At 35.3% G+C, this 21,192-nt stretch overlaps 1 protein-coding gene across 1 annotated transcript; it reads left to right on the forward strand.

Annotated features, from left to right (window-relative positions):
• The first annotated feature begins 20,564 nt into the window (after positions 1 to 20,564).
• On the forward strand, positions 20,565 to 21,083 carry LOC131852835 (uncharacterized). The gene has a single exon (XM_059203569.1). The coding sequence runs from the start codon at positions 20,565 to 20,567 to the stop codon at positions 21,081 to 21,083; it is 519 nt and encodes a 172-aa protein (XP_059059552.1).
• The last annotated feature ends 109 nt before the right edge of the window (positions 21,084 to 21,192 follow it).

Here is a 21,192-nt window from a genome sequence, read left to right on the forward strand (position 1 = left end):
TCACGGGGTATTCCGTGAGGATAGTACCACAACTAAATTATGAGATATGTTTGATGCTGGTTTTTAGGCAATATCAGTTCGTAGCGTTCGTATTTCTTTCGATAAACATTAATTAATTCTGATTCATGTAATATATAATTCAGTAGTTTCAGTTAAATTATTTTGTGTAAAAGGCAAAGTACCCCCTTTAAATTCATTAAATAAATAATTTAATACTTTAATAGGTGTGCGATTATATAAAAAATAATTTATTCGATTAGGTTAAAATTTATTGCAATTACTTTAGACAGACTCGACAATCGTGATGGGTTAGTTACGTATGTCTCCACATTTATTAAAAACCGTTATACAGAACCGAGTATTATAATAAATAAACGAATTAATAGGTGATTTATTGTGGTTACATATAGACGGTAATAATAATCCAGCGGACCTAGTGTCGAGCGGTCTTTATATAAACGCGCTTAGGGACAATCGTCTATGTTGGGACGGTTCGACATTTTTAACATTGTAATAAATAATTAAACAAACAAAATTTAGGTATTTCAAATGCTTTACCTGAATTGAGAAATAAAATGATAAATATAGTTTGCGTAAATTCGAAAGAAAATATATAATTTTTAATAGGTTTTCGACATGTAATAAATTAAAGCGAACGGGAACGTATGCACTTACGTTCATTCATAATATTCGTACTAAACAACAACGTAAATCCGGTTCTCTCACAGCTGATAAACTGATGTCGTCAGTACAGGTGTTATCGCAGATTGCACAGATGCATTCATTCTCATCTTTATATAATAGTTTAGTTAATGCGATTTCTATAAAAAAGTGTAATGAAACAAATAAGGTTTAGGTTAAACGTATTTGTAGATAGTAATAAATTAATTAATATTGGCGAGAGACTTAATCATTTTAATTTTAACTATAATAAAATTTATAAAATATTGTTGTGTAGTAAAAGTAGATACACAATTTATTATTCGAACAGAAACATAAGTCAGTAAGTAACTGGACCAGTTTTCATATTAAATCTTAGGGGTGCTAAATTAATTAAAGGTTATATTTGTTTATTTACATGTCTTGCTACGCGATGCATTCATTTAGATTTAATGTTAATTATTCATTTAGAATTAAAATTAATTCATTTAAATAAACGATTATATTTTAGTATTTAAACGTTTTATTGGAAATATTTTCCGATAACATGAAAATTGTAGGCACTGAGAGAAAATTTTCTTCAATTTTACAAAACGGATTAGATACGATAACTAATTTTAGCTAATGATAGTATAAACTTCACCTTCATCCCTCCATAGGTGCATATGGAGGGATGAAGGTGAAGTTGAAGTGGCGCATATGCACATTTCGGGGTTGTTGGGAAATTTGCGTCAAATTGTGTAAGAATCACCTTAGACGAATAGTAGGCAATGCTAATTTAAATTATGAGGAGTTCAGCACGGTATTGACACAAATAGAGGCCGTCCTGAACTCCCGTCCCCTCTCAGCTATGTCCACAGATCCCGCCGATTATTCACCTTTAACTCCTGCTCATTTCCTCATCGGCCGACCTCTGACCGCTCCTGCTTGCCACGACTTCACCAACACACAGAGCAGTCAACTCATTCGATACAACCGGGTGGAACAGATGAGACAACATTTCTGGAGAAGGTGGTCGACGGAGTATGTGACACAGCTACAGAACAGAATCAAATGGAAAGAAAATAAAGGCGATATAAAATTGGGAACTCTTATCTTAGTGAAGGAAGATAATCAACCCCCTCTTAAATGGCGTTTGGGAAGGATTATACGAGTTTATCCAGGCAAAGACGGAATCTCACGAGTTGCTGACATTCGCACGGCGACTGGCCAAATACAGCGTGCATTTACAAAAATTTGCCCGCTGCCACTATCTACTGATGAAAATAAATCATCAGCTCCTACAACATCGTCTACAACCTATACGACAAATTCTGATAATGGATATATATTTCAATAATGAATTGAAAGCAGCGGCTTCCAAGGCGGGCGGTATGTTCGCGCCATCTATTGACGACTGGGCGCAAATAAAGTTAACGGCGTGATGTTGGCAACAAACGGCTTCACTTCGACACAATTCAAATAAACGCAACATCATAGTTTGTACCATTGTAACAAAATTATAAAATATAAAAATAATAAACGATACCGAGAGGAAAGGAAGGGTCATTTCAATCAACAGTAAAGAATAAATATTTTTAAGTACAGTACTTACGTACATTAATATAATACCTACTTTTTACTTGTATCTATTGTCATCAAAATTAAATTATAAGTTCTTAACTTGACATCGACTATGTGACCCTCTCTTGGCGCCAAAACGAGTGAAAAAATGAACAGCATACGACGACGACGCAGTACCTATAGAGTGGAGCAACTGCTTATTCAGTTTTATTCAACTATTTAGTCCCTCCACCGTTACAATGAATGGAGGCGGATATTACAATGTATGTAGCATTGCGAATATAAAATATCTAGATTAGGTATAATAAATTCATAATTGATAGGCCGTTACGGTATCAGAGCCAAAAAGTCTTCTTTCTGTGTTTATGTACTGTTAGATGCGACAGCGACTTTGTTTTATACTACACTATGTAATGATTGATATACCTAAAATAAATAAAATATCTGAGGTTTGGACAAAAATTCAAAAGGTACTTTATTTTGAAAAAGTATTTTGAAAATACCTATTTTGCATTTAGTATTTGAAATACAAAACACAAAACTATTTTTGTTTTTAGAGTGAGATTTCTATGAATTCACTGTCGATAGCGAGCGGTGCGATGGAAAAAGATAACCGTTTATAAAAATATAATAAATAGCCCTGGACAATTAACACAGACTGATACTGAACTGATATAAATAGATATTTTTATTTTGTAAATACATATATAATATACATATAAAACACCCAGACCGATGAAAACAATCGATGACCGATGAGTACAAATGTTTGCACCGTGCGAGAAATCGAACCCGCGACCATCGGATGTAAAGCGGTGTGACCACCGAGGCAGTCGAAATATATGAATAATCTTATGAATTTAATTTATTCTAATTTGTTTGTGTGCGCGGGGTGCGGTGTACGGTGCTCCCCCCTGCCTCCACCGTTGCTGGAGCTTGCATGTATGGAGCATTGCGAATATAAAATATCTAGATTAGTAAATTAATAAATTCATAATTGATAGACCGTTACGGTATCTATATATATTCGGATTAAAATAAGTATCGCAGTAAGGACGAGTATATAAAGTGATCAACATAATTAATTGATTTTTGAAATATATTCAGAGCCAAAAAGTCTTTGTGTATTCAAAAAATATCTAATTTGTTTGTGTGCGCGGGGTGCGGTGTACGGTGCAGGGGGGACCCTGCCTCCACCGTTGCTGGAGCTTGCATGTATGGAGCATTGCGAATATAAAATATCTAGATTAGTAAATTAATAAATTCATAATTGATAGACCGTTACGGTATCTATATATATTCGGATCAAAATAAGTATCGCAGTAAGGACCAGTATATAAAGTGATCAACATAATTAATTGATTTTTAAAATATATTCAGAGCCAAAAAGTCTTTGTGTATTCAAAAATGTAGCCGTTTGGAGCCAGTCATGCACGAATTATTAGTAAAAAATGTATCGAGTATATCGTACTATCGACGAATATATATGGCCACATCGCAAAATAGAATGCGACGTTGCCATACCGCCTGAGATATACGCGATAGGAGTCAAGTTATTCAGTGCAAAAGGTGGAATCAGCAAGTGTTTAGGTATATATATATATATATATATATATATATATATATATATATATATATAAGAAAATGGCAGAGACGACAGACAAAAGAAAAGTAGGACAGCAGAAAAAAAGATAAGCAGATGACATAAGAAAAAAAAAGGGAAACAGCAGGAAAAGACTGGATGCAAACTTCCATAGAGAGAGACGTGGATAGTCAGTATGGACGAGCTGGTTTATGAATATGGATACTGGCGTAATTTATGAGATTTTTATATGGTTTACTGATGGATAATAAACTACTTTATGAATAGCATATATGTAGAATGAAAAATAAATACTGCGTGGTCTAAGTTGTAAGTTTTACATGTTATAGAGAATTATTTGTTGAGAAAATGTTTGCGAGCTGAGCCATTGTTCTTTAATTATAATGGTATTATAGTGAATACAAATTTAAGAAGCACAGGTAGTTAAAAGAAAAAAAAAAAAACAAAAGGACAATTGATTGTTGTTAAATGTATGAGCATTCAAGTTTTGAAAAGTGTACATGGGTATACTAGATTTAAGTTGAAAGGATCCTATTGAACCTATAACTGTTTTAAGAGACCTTTATATCCAATGCAAATAAAATGAGAGAGAATATAAGTTGTGGAAGTAAGGCTATATCTGTCAATTTAATCCCAGGAATATATAAGAAAAGTTACTAGAGGATATAAATGAAAGTTAAGATATAAGAAAGTTAAATATTGTTAAGGATTACAGTTTACAGTTATAAATTACTGTTGTAGATGGTTTTGCCATATTTATTAATTTCTAGTTAACCTTTGTTAAATAATGATTGTATCTATTAAGATTTTAATTGATTAAAAAAAAAAAGAGAATAATCGAAGCGTATAATGCTAAATTAACGAGCATGTAAGAATTGTTGGTATACATGTTGACTCAATTGACTTGAATATGAGTACAACACATCCAATTGTTGTATTTAGACCATTGTAACTTTTGACATAATTGTTGAGTTGAAGTAAAATAAAAGTGTTAACTAAGGCTTTTAATAGTGAACTCATCAACATATAAGAATTGATGTTGTCACTTGCATAGCATACGAGAACGGATGTATTGACGACAGGCGACACGTATAAGCGGCGTCGCGACGCACCTATAATATTTGTGTAGATTATGTAGACAATAAGTTGTGTGTTGAAATTGGACAATAACTTAGAAATAATATTAGTTTTTAAAAGTGCTGTTTTAGAATAAACATTGATTCACTGTTTAAAACTACGATAACGGTTGAACATCTGTTTGGGTACCAGCGTTCATTTGGCATTCATTGTTTATAAACACAATGAATATTTGTTGGCCTTTTGTGATAAGATAACACCGTTACTATTTTCAACCCATTGGGTTTATGATGACCGTAGGGTTTCTTATTGTAAACATATTCTTATTGTAGACTAACGGACGGAACACGGTAATTCATGTCTTTATGAATATTGTCCAATCCGTGTTTACAGAGCATTGTAATTAGACAAGGAAATTGGTTATTGCACCAATGTTAAATATTCTTGGGTAGAGTTGTAAAATGCAATGCACTCTTTATGAGTAACTGTTAGTTTGTGAGAATAAAGAAGAAAGGGAATTTCGGCAATGTGCAAAGATATTGTTATGAAGTTGTATAACGTTGTGCATTGTCTGATAGAAATAAGGTTTGGTTTATTGCCAGTAAGAATTTTGTAAGGACTGTAGTCCCCACTACAGTCTATACCTCCCATATATAAGGCGAGGAATTTTTGTATCGGGGTTAGTCATAATACAGTTATAATAGAGGGACTCAGACAGTCATAGTCGGATTGTTATATGCCGATGGCTGTCATAATCGAACACAGTACGGACGGCAGTTATAGTCCGTTATTATTGTAAAGTCAGTCGCGGTAGTTTCCTATAGACGCCATACAGTCTGAGCTACAGCGGCTGAAACTTGAATGTAACATCGAATACGGTTATAACTCAATTGTGAAACTTCTGTGGAGAGAATAAACAGGCTTCAAGAGACAACCGTTTCTTTCAAACCCCACCATCGATACAGTCCACTGCTCTCCCTGAGGAGCTGTCGCCAACAGGATGTATTAAATAAGTGAGGGTGTTTTAATGTTGAATTGTACAAAATTACAGGTGTAGAGATATTGGAAGTTTATAATAATAACGGTGATGTTGTTTTCAAATATTTGGTTGATATTCATCAGATAAATAAGATTGAATTAAATTTAAAGCGTTGTCTTTGACGACGACGGAAGTTAAAATTTTTATAAGTAATGATCAACGCAATCAAATTCTGGGTATTTGATTCCATAGATTAGTCTGAGCACCTATATGCACTTGTATGTGTGGCTGAACGCCCTTTGGAGAAATCGGATTGACTATTGTACTAACTAAATAGTTTAAATTGAAATTAATCCTTTCAGAATTGATTTTATGTGTCTGTTGTAATTAATGGGAAATTAGAAGAGGTGCTAATTTATAGAACCCAGACACCGTATACAGACACTTTAGAAATATTATGAATAAAGCGCTCGAGGTGTACAAGATAGTTACACTGCAAGATTGTAGTAAGGACGATCACAAGGTAAAATTTGATACACCTCGATGGAAAATAGTCGGTAAATATACGCGGTGAAGAGTTGTACATGAACGAATAGATCTGAAAGATTAAGGAATGCTAGTGATACAATGATGAGTTACAATCGATGACAAGCTGAATGATGAGCAAAATGGCTAATAGAACGGGCGGTTGATATGACAATGAAAAATGATTTGCAATACTTTGATGAAATTATGAGATTAATATAATAATCATATGACTATGAATACGATTTATGGATTTTAAGGTAAATGATGGTGATTTAGATTTGATGATATACTGATGAGATGATGGCGCTGAGATCGCGGCTGATGGTTCCGTATACGTTAGTTCACGGAGAAAATGGGGATCCGCGTGTGCTCAATGCGACGTACAACGAACGACTCGCTTTTTGTTGATGCTACTCAAGATTTGGTAGATAATAATAGGAGTAGGGTATGTGGTAGTAATATATTGCAAGTTCGTTCAGAAATTGGTAGATATATATCAACCAGATATATAATTCGAATTTGGTACATAATTAAATTGAATTAACTTATGATTAAATGTTATAAAGTCCTTTAAAGCGTTGGAGAAATAGTAAAATGGAACCAGGAAATCCAGTTCTTAAAGAAATGTAATAGAATAAAAAGTAATAGTAAAATTTGATGGGAGTGCATATAACCCATAGTTGAGTTGCAATGTAGAGCACTTGAGGCTGAAGTAAAAATAGCATAGTACCATAAAGAATATGACTAGTTGGAGGCCGTAACTCCTTGCGTGCGCAAGCGGTGAATGCCTCATTGAGAAAATGACCAGTTGTTAAATATTTGATGTGTTTCAGTTGGAGGCCGTAGTTCCTTGTGGCGGCAAGCGGTGGCTGAGTCTAATGAGAATCTGACCAGTTTGAGGCCGTAGCTCCTTGTGTGGGCAAGCGGTGGCTGAGTCTAATGAGAATTTGACCAGTTTGAGGCCGTAGCTCCTTGTGCGGGCAAGCGGTGGCTGAGTCTAATAAAATCCAGATCTGTTGAGACCGTAGCCATAGTGGGCAAGCGGTGGCATTTTTTTAATGTTTTGTTTTAACAGGTATTTCACTAATTAGCTAGGCAGCCGTGTTTGCAGAGATGCTGACTAGTACCTGGTGTGAAAAATTAAGTGATACAACTTAAGGCGGAAAAATATAACAAAGACTGAATTCATGATGTTGAAATGTAATGTGTAGTTGTCAGTGGCAACTTTCATATTTTAAGTATGTAAATTATCTCAAACTAAATTTTATATGATTTTAATTTTATTATATTACCCGATGTTAACTGTTATGATAATATCGAATGAGGCCCTTCGATAACGTTGGATGGCCGAAGTGGCTACGAATACCATCGATAAAATATAAAGTGAATAGTAGGCTTACTAAACTCACGTTCGTTTGACGAAAGTTAGTAATTCGTTTTATGGAAATTGCGTAAGGGTTTACAACAAACTGCCAGATTCTGTACTCAATTTGCCAAAAGAAAATTCAAATGTGTCATAAAATATTTTCTTTGTAAAAAAGCTTATTATAAAATTGAAGAATTTATAAATGTCATCATGTATAAATCAGTGTTTTTTAGAAAATATCTAACTTGAAATTCATAGTGCTGTCAATGTTCTGATTGAACGGAGATTAAGTGCGTAGCGGTTTTTATATTGATTGCCGCATGCCTAATCCTTGTTGTTAATTAAATATAAGTAAATCAATATTTATTTAAAAGAGCAACACACAGGTTTCTTGTTTATTCTTCTTGTGATGAATCTGCGTTCCGAATAAGCGATAGATTCAAAAATCTTGACTACTCAAAAGTGCTTATATTAAGTTTGAATAAAGATTATTTCTATTTCACATTAATCTGGAACAGTGGGTTTTGGTTTACGTTAAACTGGTGTTGTAAAGAAAATTGAGATCAGGTATCTACAATCATTTATAGTCCCCTAAATGTACAGGATTCAAAGGGTGCAATAGATTACTTGACCAGTGAGCTGATGGTATTATTAAGTAAATCATAACTGAAATTCAATGAATTATGTTAAATTAAAATAATTCTCTGGTAAATCAAGAGTATCGTCGAAGTAAAATAGTAGTAGTAGTATTGAGGGTATAGTGTTCACTTATTTGTTATTTATGTCTTCTTGTATGTAAGTTGTTATCGACGTAATATCGGCTCGTTAGCCATAGCTCCACGTCTTTACTCCGCGGCGCTTGCGCAGGGAATCCCTTCCCTCTTGCGCACGGCGGTCCGTGTACGCTCGGCTCGAGACGATAGATAATAAACTGCTAGTGTTTCCACATACATTACATCTCTCTCCTTTTTAAGTTTATTTTCTTTTCAAGCATGAATCAATCCACTCTATTAGGTATTTGTTCCTTGGAGGCATGTGTGCTACGTTACAACGATGGTGGACTCATTTTGACACTATACTGCCACACATAAGCCGAATGCCTCTAGTGCGATTGGCCTTTCCAGCGTAACCACCACCGTGATTTTTCCTCCACTTTTTAATATCAATTACATTTATATATTAACTCCAATTTACTCTGTGTTTCACATACTTCACCTTTCTTCTTTTATATTTGTTTTCATATAATCGTTATTCCACTTTGTTATTGTGTAATATTATGTAAGATTAGTATAAAGCACTTCTGAAAAAATGTTGTATGTTTATGACCAGAATATCTCTATCATAGTAGTCACTACTTTATATTTTGTAGGTTTAAGGTAAATACTTATATTTTTTTCCATTCTATCTGTCTCATGCAATGTGTTATTTACATGTAGTATTTTTCTTTATCATGTACATTTGAAAACTGATTCTCTAAAACATAATCTGGAATTTCTTCAAAACTCCCCACTATTTATTATTATCATTCCATAAAATATTGATGGGTCTTGTGGTGGTATACCAGAATATTATTATTATATCAAGAGTTGCATCAACAATTGCAAACGACTTTCCACTATATTCTGTCTACACATCTGATATCAGTCCATGTAGCATTAATTGGGTATAACTATAACCATTCTTCATCGTACCAAAATTATCTCTCTTATCACCTGCATTAATTCAGTGCTAAAATATTAGGTTGTCAGACCAGTCTTTGAGCGATCGACATATACCAAATATATCACCACAGCTACTCTACGTACTCCAGCAATAGTCAATTATATTAGTTATAGAAATTATATTTTCAACTAAAATTAATTTGTGTCCTATGACTTTTGATTTATTATATTTTACTGAATCCGCTTCATTTCACTCCGATAATTAATATGTATTAAAACTGGCATTTTTTTTATTACTTATATTCAACCGCAATTTAATGCAACATTCTATCAATTTACACTTTAATGAATAGGACACCATTCATCAATACACAATACAATGCTTGATGACCCCGCCAAAGACAATTTAACACAAACTGGACGTTAATACGCAATTTAATGCTTAACTACCCAGCCAACGCAATTTAATGCAACCTGTCCGCCAATACGCAATTTAATGCTTGACGGCCCAGTCCAACGCAATTTAATGCAATCTGTCCATCAGTTCGCAATTTAATGCCTGATGGCCCAGCCAACGCAATTTAATGCAATCTGTCCATCAGTTCGCAATTTAATGCCTGATGGCCCAGCCAACGCAATTTAATGCAACCTGTCCGTCAATACGCAATTTAATGCTTGACGGCCCAGTCTACCTTACCTCTGTAGCTCCTTTTTTAGAATATCAATGCCATTGTCACCGTCATTATAATTCCATTGAACTTCTTAATTCATCCTCTTTAAGTATTGGTTATTAGTATTATGCTCATAGTTTTTCTTCCTTTGCTAATTTCTTTAAGGTCATCTGAGCCAATAGTCACTTTATAAGCAAATCATGAACTCCTGCAAAACACCAAATTTTATAATTATAGCACAATTAAACGCCACTCGTATCCATTTAATTTTCACAATATATACATTTACGACAACTACCACAACACATATTCCATATTAATTTACTCCACAAGAATGTCCAGTAAATAATTCTAATCTAAAGTATAGGAATACTAATAGTATCCTCAGAACTATTTTTTTTTCCAATAATGTATCGTCAGTAATTGTTACTATCATGCATCATGGTTTACATTATTATCTAGTAATAATAATAATAATTGTGCAGCCATAATATAACGCACCTCATTCACAATAATATACCTCGTATATAACGACTTCCTTGATTTAACTAATTCTTTGTAATCCCTTGGATTTTCCATAAGAATCGATGTAAAATATACCTTTACATTGCGACATTACTTTTTTTTTTTTTAATTTGGAAAAACACCTCTTTATAAGGAATTTTCTTAACCCAAAACCTTTATATAATGTTCCCACCAATGGTATGACTCTAACTCTACTTATCTCTTATCTCTTAAAATGTGATTCATGTCAGGACATTTTTCGACGTACTTTTGTTCGTAGACCAATAATTGGTGTTCGATGGTAAGTAATGTAAAGTTTTGGAAACACTGCTGCTCGTCACTATTGTTAAAGATTCAAGTTGAAATGGCTTAGACAGGTTTTTTACCTTTTTATAACGAAGTTTAGACCAACGTACCTTCAACATAATAAATCTCAGTTCAACGAATTACTTGATATACTATATATATATATATATATATTTTTTTTTCGATTTGTTTTATCGAATACCAGAATAAAATAGTCTGCAGGTATGGGACACTGTTACCCAGATACTTCAACAATTGAAATCAATTAAGGCAAATATAAATATTGTCCACCAAGCACTGCTCAAACCGTGTGTGTCACCCCACCTTAGATTATACTATTGTTGTTTTGTATATAATACCCAACAACAGTACTACATATAATGCAGATACAATTGTCAGCTCACCATCATTTGTAATAATATCGTATCACCCGACAACATCGTAATATTATCCCGTACAAAATGTAATATTAGGTTATCATGTGATCATTACAGTTAGAAAGAGGAACTTTAGACCACTTCCATTTGCAGCAATACTCTAAAAGAAAATAGTGACATTTGAACACTAGTCACCACCTCTGCATAAATACAATAAGGCGGCCCTATTGCCAAAAGTAATTAAAGTGCATCGACACCTAGAAAAGATAAAGCAAAACAAACGTGTCGTCCGCACAGTGCTCTATTATACTTCATAACAACAGGTCTATTGCATCACGTAATATGATGTCCCACCAAACATCTCACCGTCACCGTCCCCTCATGAAACGAACATGCAGCGGCAACTACAATCATTACCGATTTTTTATTTCAACACGGAAATACGGAAGGGTAATGGGATTATTAAAATAATCCCACTGCTAACAATGTATCACGCCAGAGGGACCTCCACGCGGCTCCCCCAGAAACCATCGCGACAAATCAATACGAACCCACTACGACGGGCCAACCGATCCTATCCCCCCCTCCGCTCATTCTACCATACTCCATCAGTGCCACGCCAGCGCAGGCAGTACACCATTATCATACATTAAAAATAATAAATCACGGATATACGTAAACATATTACTACAATGATTATTAATACGACTATTCCTACCAGCTAGAGACACTATAGGTATAGCAAGTACAATTTATTATTAGGTACCTACTTACTTGCGCAAATCGATCGTAAACCGATGTTACCCAGCTATTGTTTTTTCTGTATAGGTCTATATAATTCGCTCCCCGTGCGGCCCCACCATAATCCTTCTAAATTTGTAATTACTCCGTACCCGTAGGTATATGTATATCTTATTAAATGATTTTGTACTTATCTTTATATATATCCATTTTGCCTCGTCGCCACATATAGTGTTCACTTATTTGTTATTTATGTCTTCTTGTATGTAAGTTGTTATCGACGTAATATCGGCTCGTTAGCCATAGCTCCACGTCTTTACTCCGCGGCGCTTGCGCAGGGACTCTCGTCCCTCTTGCGCACGGCGGTCCGTGTACGCTCGGCTCGAGACGATAGATAATAAACTGCTAGTGTTTCCACATACACTACAGAGGGTATTAGAACCACTTGAATAATATTGACCTGTTATTTTCTATTGGTTAGGTGAAGGCAGGCAGCGATTTTGTTCTAATTTTATGTCACGAGAATATTACTTTCTCTTTATATTTTTTTTCTCTATATATGTAGGTAATTAAGTTTTACCTTTTGTAATGTGATATGTTAAATTTATCCGTTAAAACATTCATGACGAGAAATGTCAAGTTCTATTTTGGAGGTATAAAAAAAAATGCAATGTTCATAAGATCGGAAACTTACATTGTGATGGTGATATGTTACAGTCTGACTCATAGAAGTCAATCACCGCCAAATAATTGTTTGTTACTCTAAAAGGTTGTTCATGTTTTTGGGTGATTTGGATTATGTAAATTAATATATGTTATGTTATATTTTGTGCATTCTGAATGCATGCCGAAACTTAGCTCTGTTAGTATTGATTTTAGATTGTAAACCTTTGACAGTATACTAAGATAGTCAATGTTATGAAAGTAATGTGTATCTTTAGTTTATTTAGTTTAGTATTTGTTATATGATCCTGTAGACACTATATCCTTTGATAAGCATGACTACGCTCATCAGTTACCTATGTGTCTGGGCCAGACACTATTGCAGGATGGCCGACTGTTAACTATCGTGTGACGCACCATTAATTAAAAATGGTAAAGTCAATAATCATGTAACCTGAAACGGAACGTCAGAGGCCAGAGCCAAAGTAATCTATGTGACATTGACAAGTGGATGACGGATGATTGAACGTAGGCAGCGGGAGTTTTGGAGCGAGTGTTTATATTATTATAAAAACAAATAAGAGATAGGTAATTGTGAATATTGTAGGCATTGAGGTGTTTCTCTCCCTGACTAACCGGCATTACGCCTGAGTCGTCAGGATACTAGTGATTTTAAAAAGATTATGGAATGTTAAAAATTGTTAATACAATTAATAACCTAATGCAATATGTGCTGTTTCTGAATGTAAACCTAGAAAAGGACAGCTTTTATCAAATATTTTTCTGGTCCCTAAATCAGATGGCAAGGCGAGGTAGGCAATAATAAGTTACAAAAAAAAAATAATAATAATTACATATATACCTACAGATAACTTTAAAGTAGAATACAATTGTTTAGGTAACACTTGATCTTAAGATGCATATTTTTAAATAAGATTTATAATAAGTTTAAAAATATCTCAGATTTATTTTTGGTAATAATCTTTATCAAAAATGTGTTGCCATTTAGTTTAGCTACCGAGCCCTATATTTTACAAACATAATGAAGCTAATAAATACCGCTGGTTTTTTATCCATTCTTTATTACAATGACTGATTTCTACTGTGTCTTTCTTATAAAAAATATAAAAAAAAAAAAAATTAAATAAAAAAAAAAAAAAGATTGTCGACAGACTTCGAACCTATTGTACTCTTTTATAATTAAATAATTAATTGGGAGAAAAATGTTTCTGAACCTTCATTATCATGTAATTTTTTTGGATTATAATACATTCACATCATTTTCAATTAAACCTATCAATCGAAAAGAGATTAAGAATTCGAGTCCTATTAGAAACCCTTTCACATTCTAAACATGATAAGATTATAAAATTTGCTCAACTTGTAAGCTTACTTGTGTCGCTGGGCGGGTCAGCTATTAATAATAATAATAAGCTTAGCTTGGTAAACACCTTAATTCCTTAATTTAAAAAATCATTACTACTATGAAAGGTATATGAATATGCCTAGTTTTGTAATTTCAGTCATTCAATGGTGGCTGAGAAAGAAAAATAATTTTGTACATCTCATCAGAGCTGACACTTTTGCCACCAAATTTTTATCTGACGCCTCAACTACTGGGTGGAGAGCAAGGCACGTAAAATTGCAAGTGGTATGTGGTCCCATGCCGAAGAAATTCGACATATAAATTAAGAATTTTGCTGCGTATAGGCAATACTACCTTAATATTTTACTTACCATAATATTTTACATGAATTGTATGGACGGTATCCAATTTCCTCATTTTAATAGAATAACTAGAATGTTATAGTAATGGTTTGAGCATCGAAAAATCTTATCTGAATATTGTAAAATCCATCCAGATATAGAGTGGGAAATAGCCAACTGGGTCATTAATAATGACATTCATCTACACGAAATTGTTCCTTTTACAAGTCGCGTTAAAAGAAATATAAAAAATATGTTTCATGACATAGGGATCTGGATACATTTACAATTCACTTATTCACTTTATTTACTTTTGTCTCTATTCTATTTCCATACATTTCCACCATTTGCAGTTATTCATAAAACCCTTAGAAAGATATTTGTCTGTTTGATATTTGAATGTTATGATTGTCCCATTGTAGCTCACAAAACCGTGGTATCCATTATTTATAAGCTTTCTTTGTTTCAGAACTAATAACTTTCTTACCTGAGCATAACGTTTTATTATTTAATTTTAGTTCATGCCGCTTAACCTCATCTCTTACCCTGGTTGCAGGAGTGCTATCAGGGAAGTATTATCAAGAGGAAATTTGCCAAGTGCATATCTAGATATTATGTAGGCATTCCTATTCGATAGTAGTATTAGACAGTATGATAATTGCTTAAGAGAGTCGTAATTTTGCATAAATAATTCATATTATATATGCAAATATAAACTTTTATGGAGCATCAATTCCCATTATAATTTATTTCCTTACACAGACATTTAATGAAGACACAATGGTCAACATGGCACATTAAATTCAATAAGGTCTGCATTATCCGTTTGGATCTAGTTTATCGAAAATTGTCAGAATGGAGAGATTTTTAAGGGAGTATATCACATTCAAAGTAGGTCACGTTGGATACCAATATTGCTTTAAGACGTTTAAGTACATGGTGGCCTAACGAATAATTAAACTTACAGAGATTAAAAGATAATTAACTGCTAGTATTAACATCGCATATAGAATGCAAACCCTTTTTAATATTAGCATAAAGAACATATAGGTACATTTCTGATGATCAGGTAATAATTAAAATTCTTGATTTAATTAAAACGTTACGCATAGGTGTTATACAACCAATTATTTGACCACTTCTTTCTAGAAAAATCCTCCATCTGTCCAGCCAAGATTTTAGAATGTTATCTAAATAGAACTTATGATTTAATAAAACTTGACAACCTCTTCATTGGTCTCAGTCGACCCTACATACCATTTGGCAAGCAAACTATTAGCCATTGCATAAAACTGACGGTCGACAAATGTGGGCTAGATGTGTTATTGTTTGCACACACATAGTATCAGTATATAAACATAATCCTGCAGACTGAAGTACCAATTCAAATAAATATATAGAGCTATAAATAATAATAAAATCACAGTTGAACGTATCGTAAACCAATTATATAATAGTTTGGTTTTTATTTTGTTATATACATAAGTATATCTTAAGCTATTAAATATACGTAAGCTTTTAAAATAATAATAATTATCATCAGTTATTTTGAAACTTTGTGATCGTTTCTTGTTTTATTTAATCTGCAATTCAATCAATTATGCACACAGAATGTTATAATAGTTTTCTCATTGAATATTTTTCTGGTCGAACTCTCAAAGTCTACATGTTGTTATATATATTTAGTACTAATCTCGAGGACGAAGCGCAAAGTATAATTAATGATTAAACGAACTTACCTAAGTGAAGTTCTATCATAATTATACGAAGCGCTTCGTCGAAGAGATTAGTATATATTCCCGCCCTACCCAATGTAATTTTTGTGCCCATCATAATAACACCAAAAAATATTTCAATGAGCAAATTAAATCTTCAAAGGATATTTCACTCTAAACTTAATGAACGGAAACTTAAATGAAGTAACCAAGTTAACAATCCACCTACAAAAAAAAAAAAAAAGGAAGTACCCTCTCAACAATATTGCAAAAGCGGTGTCACTTGTGCGTTACTACATGTTGTTATATATATTTAGTACTAATCTCTTCGGACGAAGCGCTTCGTATAATTATGATAGAACTTCACTTAGGTAAGTTCGTTTAATCATTAATTATACCTTCTATCCACTTTTTTCCTGTATAGTCTCGCGCCCATACGGTTTCCCCTACATTAATAGTTTTTGGTGTACCGCATGCGTTATGTACTTGTCTTTGTTGCGATTCCTGTACTTTTATTTCTACCTGCCTATCTTCTCGTAGTAAATCCAGCCTACACCTTAACTTTCTACGCTGTAATAGCATCGCAGGCGGTGCTCCAGTGGTACTGTGTTCTACATTTCTATACATCAACAGATAAGTTTGTAATGATGCATCTAAATCACTACCATCTCTTAATGATTTCTTAATCGCGCGTTTGCAGTTTGACCGCGTTCTCCGCTGCTCCGTTCGACGAGGGGTGATACACAGGGGTAGACGTCGTTTTAATACCATTGTTTGCCATAAATTCAGCATACTCTCGACTACTGAATGGCGGTCCATTATCAGAAACAACTTCCTTGGGAAGCCCAAACCGTGCAAAAGTCTCACGGAGTACTTTTATAACAGCTGTTCCCGTGGTTCTCGCCATTAGGAATATTTCTAGCCATTTACTTGTAGCATCTATAATTACTAAATACATTTTACCTTGAAATGGTTCTAGGAAATCAATGTGCAAACGCGACCACGGCTCTTCAATATAGGGCCACGGTTGCGGTGGTACATGCGGTGGTGCAGTGCCCTCTACCGCACACGTGATGCACTGCTTACATGTGTTCTCGATGTCTAAATCTATACCTGGCCACCAAATAATACCGCGTGCTATACTCTTCATTTTAACAATTCCTAAATGTCCAACATGTAGTTCTTTCAGTAACTCCGCTCTCAATGCATTAGGTATCACCAACCGATAGCCCCAGATTATACAACCCCTATCGAGATACAACTCATTTCTGCGAATAAAAAAAAGGCTTTAGGGTTTCATCTTTACAATCGTTCGGCCACCCTGATTGTAAAAAATATACTATTTTCATTAATATATCATCCTTCATAATACTATTTTGTACTACTTTCCTTGTTATTGGTAAAAAAATTTGAATAAAATTTAAATAAGTTATTTCTTTGCCCTTTAATTTTTCTTTTCCTATCGGTAACCGAGATAATGCATCTGCTGCATTGTTCTGGCTTCGTACGTATTCTATGGCATAGTCATATCCCGCTAAAATTACAGCGCAGCGCTGCAACCTGCTAGCTGCCATTATCGGTATACCAGTTTTATCTCCAAAAACCGATAGAAGCGGTTTATGATCTGTTCGGAGCGTAAATCTCCGGCCATACAGATATTGATGAAACTTACGGACCCCGTAAATTATAGCCAGGGCTTCTCTATCAATCTGAGAATAGGATCTCTCGGCTGCATTGAGAACTCGGGATGCGTACGCTATTGGCCTCTCCTGTCCTCCAGTCATAATATGTGAAATAACGGCTCCTATTCCCGTACTGCTGGCGTCCGTCGTCAGCACTATAGGCAGCTCCGACGAATAATGGGCTAATACTGCACCAGAAATTAACATACATTTTATTTTATTAAATGCATTCATACATTGCACGTTCCACTCATACTTAACTTCTTTTTTAATAAGTGATATAGTGGGCTCAATACTGTACTTAGATTAGGCACAAATTTAGCATAATACATTACAAATCCCAAAAAGGAACGTAACTCCGTAATATTGTTTGGTATAGGGGCTTTTCTTATTGCTTCGATCTTCTCAGGACAGGTATGAACCCCTTTTTTACTTATAACAAACCCTAGATATGTTACCGAGTCTGCAAAAAATGTGCATTTCTCTTTTTTTATCTTTAACCCATATTTTTGTAACCTTTCAAAAACTTTATGTAATGTCTGTATGTGTGACTCGTCATCCCTGCCTGTAATAATTATGTCGTCTAAAAACACCCCTACTGTCGGTATATCTGCAAAAAGTTGCTCCAGTTTTCTTTGAAAAATTCCAGGACTCGAGCTAACCCGTAGATCAGTCTCTTGTACATAAATAATCCCTTATGTGTATTAATTACCGTGTATTTTTTTGATTCGTCTAGCTCAAACTGTGCGTACGCTTGCGATAAATCTAATTTTGTAAATTTATCCCCGCCGTGCAATTTTGTAAGTAAGTATTCTACCTTCGGAAGGGGATAGTGGTCCACCTCGAGACATTTATTGAGAGTGATCTTAAAATCTGCGCATACCCGTATGGTGCCGTCCTTCTTCATTACCGGTACGATGGGCGTGGCCCAGTCGGAGGTAGTGACCGGCGTGATGATTCCGTCTCTCAGCATCTGGTCGAGCGCGCGGCCCACGGGCTCGCGCAGCCCGTACGCGAGCGGCCGCGCCCGCATGAACACCGGCCGCGCGTCCGGACGCAGCCGGAACCCTACCGTGCCTCCGGTGAACCGTCCCAACTTGTCCTCGAACACCTCACAGTATCTGGAACTGAATTCCTTAATATTAAAGGTATCCGTCGAAGTACCTATTCTGTAACATGACAATGCAGACAATAATTTATCTATTTCTAATTTTTCTAACCAATTTCTACCCAATAGGCAAGTTTTCCCCTTATCTATTATGTACAAATCAAATTTTTTGCATAACTCGTTGTACTTTACTACCGGTGTAATTTTGCCCAATGGGGATACAGTTTCCCCTGTATAGTACCTTAACACTAAATTACAAGGTTTTAACTTACAATATTTGAAATAATTATTGTAACAATCCACATTTATACATGATATAGAACTCCCAGTATCTATTTCCATTTTTAACCATACACCTTCAATATTTATATTGACGGTGTATGGTCCAAAGCATTTCAAATTTGTGTGTAATGAATAATTATTTACCTCGTCACTATTATCACTGTCCGATTTATCCAAATACCGCACCTGTTCTTCTTGTAAATTGTACAGCGATTTATGACTCTGTATTCTTGGGCACATCTTCTTTAAGTGTCCACTTCGATTACACACTCTACAAACATAAGCCTTAAATTTACATGGAACAGACTCATGTTCCCCCCCACATACGTTACATCTATTTTTCCAGCTACAATTCTGGTTTCTGTTCGATCTGGTGTGTGTATATTGTCTCCTATCAGCTCCGCTCGTGCCCCCGTCCGCTCCGCTCGTGCCGCTTGGACCGTGTTCGTATTGCTGCGTAGCTCGCCGGCGATAATGGTCGGCGGCCGACCGGCCGCGTGCTCTGCCCCCGCCGCCCGCGCCGCCCGCGCCCGCCGCATGTCCGATGTGATGCAGCTCGGCCGCCGCTGAGCGCGCCGCTCCTTGCCTACTGTCACTTGGTCTGCTCCTGGTACAGTCTTCTATCAAGGCCGCGTTCGTCTCGGCTGCCTCCATCGACACAGCAATCTTATACTCGAACGTGATCTTATACTTGCTCGCTCGAACGTGATCGTGTCATCCTCAGTAAATAACCTCTGCCTGATATCATCATTGATTAATCCGCACACGAATTGATCTCTTAGATTTTCTCTTAATATATCCGCATTGTTTGCTATTTTTTTTTAATTCCGCCACAAAATTAGATATGGTTTCTTCTGACTTTTGTATACGCTGCCTAAATTTAAATCTTTCCGCTAACATACTGGGTTTAGGATTCAAGTGTCCCTTCATGAGTGTCACTAAGTCAGCATAACTTTTATTTGCGGGTTTCGTCGGCGTACACAGATTAACCCTAAGGTCATTACGCATCACCTCCGATAACTGTTATTAAGGTAGCCACTTGTAGTTCCGTTTTCACAGCATTCGCCACAAAATATTGTTCTAGCCGGTCGACATACGTTTCCCAGTTGTCTTTGTCAAGGTCGAAAGGTTCGATTTTGCCCACAAACATTTTATACTTTTACTATAAATCACTATTACGACCTTTAAGTACACGCTCATAAGCACTTTATTCCTCGTCGCCACTGTAAAATATGTACTGATATCAGTTATTTGAGGAGCACAATAGAATACGTCCGTTCACTATATAACATTTAATTCGAGAGAGTGCAACCTACCCTACAACAATTGTATTTGTGATTCACTTATTTACCTACATATATTACAATTATCATGGGTGATTTTAACACCGATTTGCTTCAAGACACCTATAGATCTCGCAAACTACGCGACATTACACGATCGGTAGGTCTTCAAGTGTTATCCCTTAGTCCTACACATACCAACCGGGATTGTCCGGACACTTGGCTTGACCATATTTATGTCTCCTCACCTGATTGTGTTTTAAAACATGGTCAGTTTCCTGCACCTGGTTTTTCCAAATACGACCTTATCTACACTTCCTATAACATTAAAACCTTTAAGCCTAAACCTGCTATTGTTCGTCTGCGTAATTTTGCGAGAATCGATACATCCATTTTAGGTAAAGATGTAACTGACTTCGATTGGTCATCTGTACTTTCTGCCTCTTCTGTTAATGACAAGGTGTCCATTTTCAACAAAGCCGTACTCAAAATCTTTGACAAACATGTTCCGGCCCACCTTGTTAAAGTAAAAAGGCAACCAGCTCCCTTGATAACTAGAGGAGTACGCATGGCAATGAGAAAGCGAGACCGTGCATTCGGAAGATAGATGTAGATGTAGATGTAGGTTGGACTCCATTTTCTGCAATTGGCCTCTCATTCGGGCCGTTGTGCGTGTAGAGCCAGGCTACTAACGTAGCCAGCCAAGCTCCTCCCTG

Source organism: Achroia grisella, unplaced genomic scaffold, assembly GCF_030625045.1.
Source record: "Achroia grisella isolate CSIRO2021 unplaced genomic scaffold, CSIRO_AGI_Agris_v1 utg8677, whole genome shotgun sequence".
NCBI classification, from domain to species: domain Eukaryota; kingdom Metazoa; phylum Arthropoda; class Insecta; order Lepidoptera; family Pyralidae; genus Achroia; species Achroia grisella.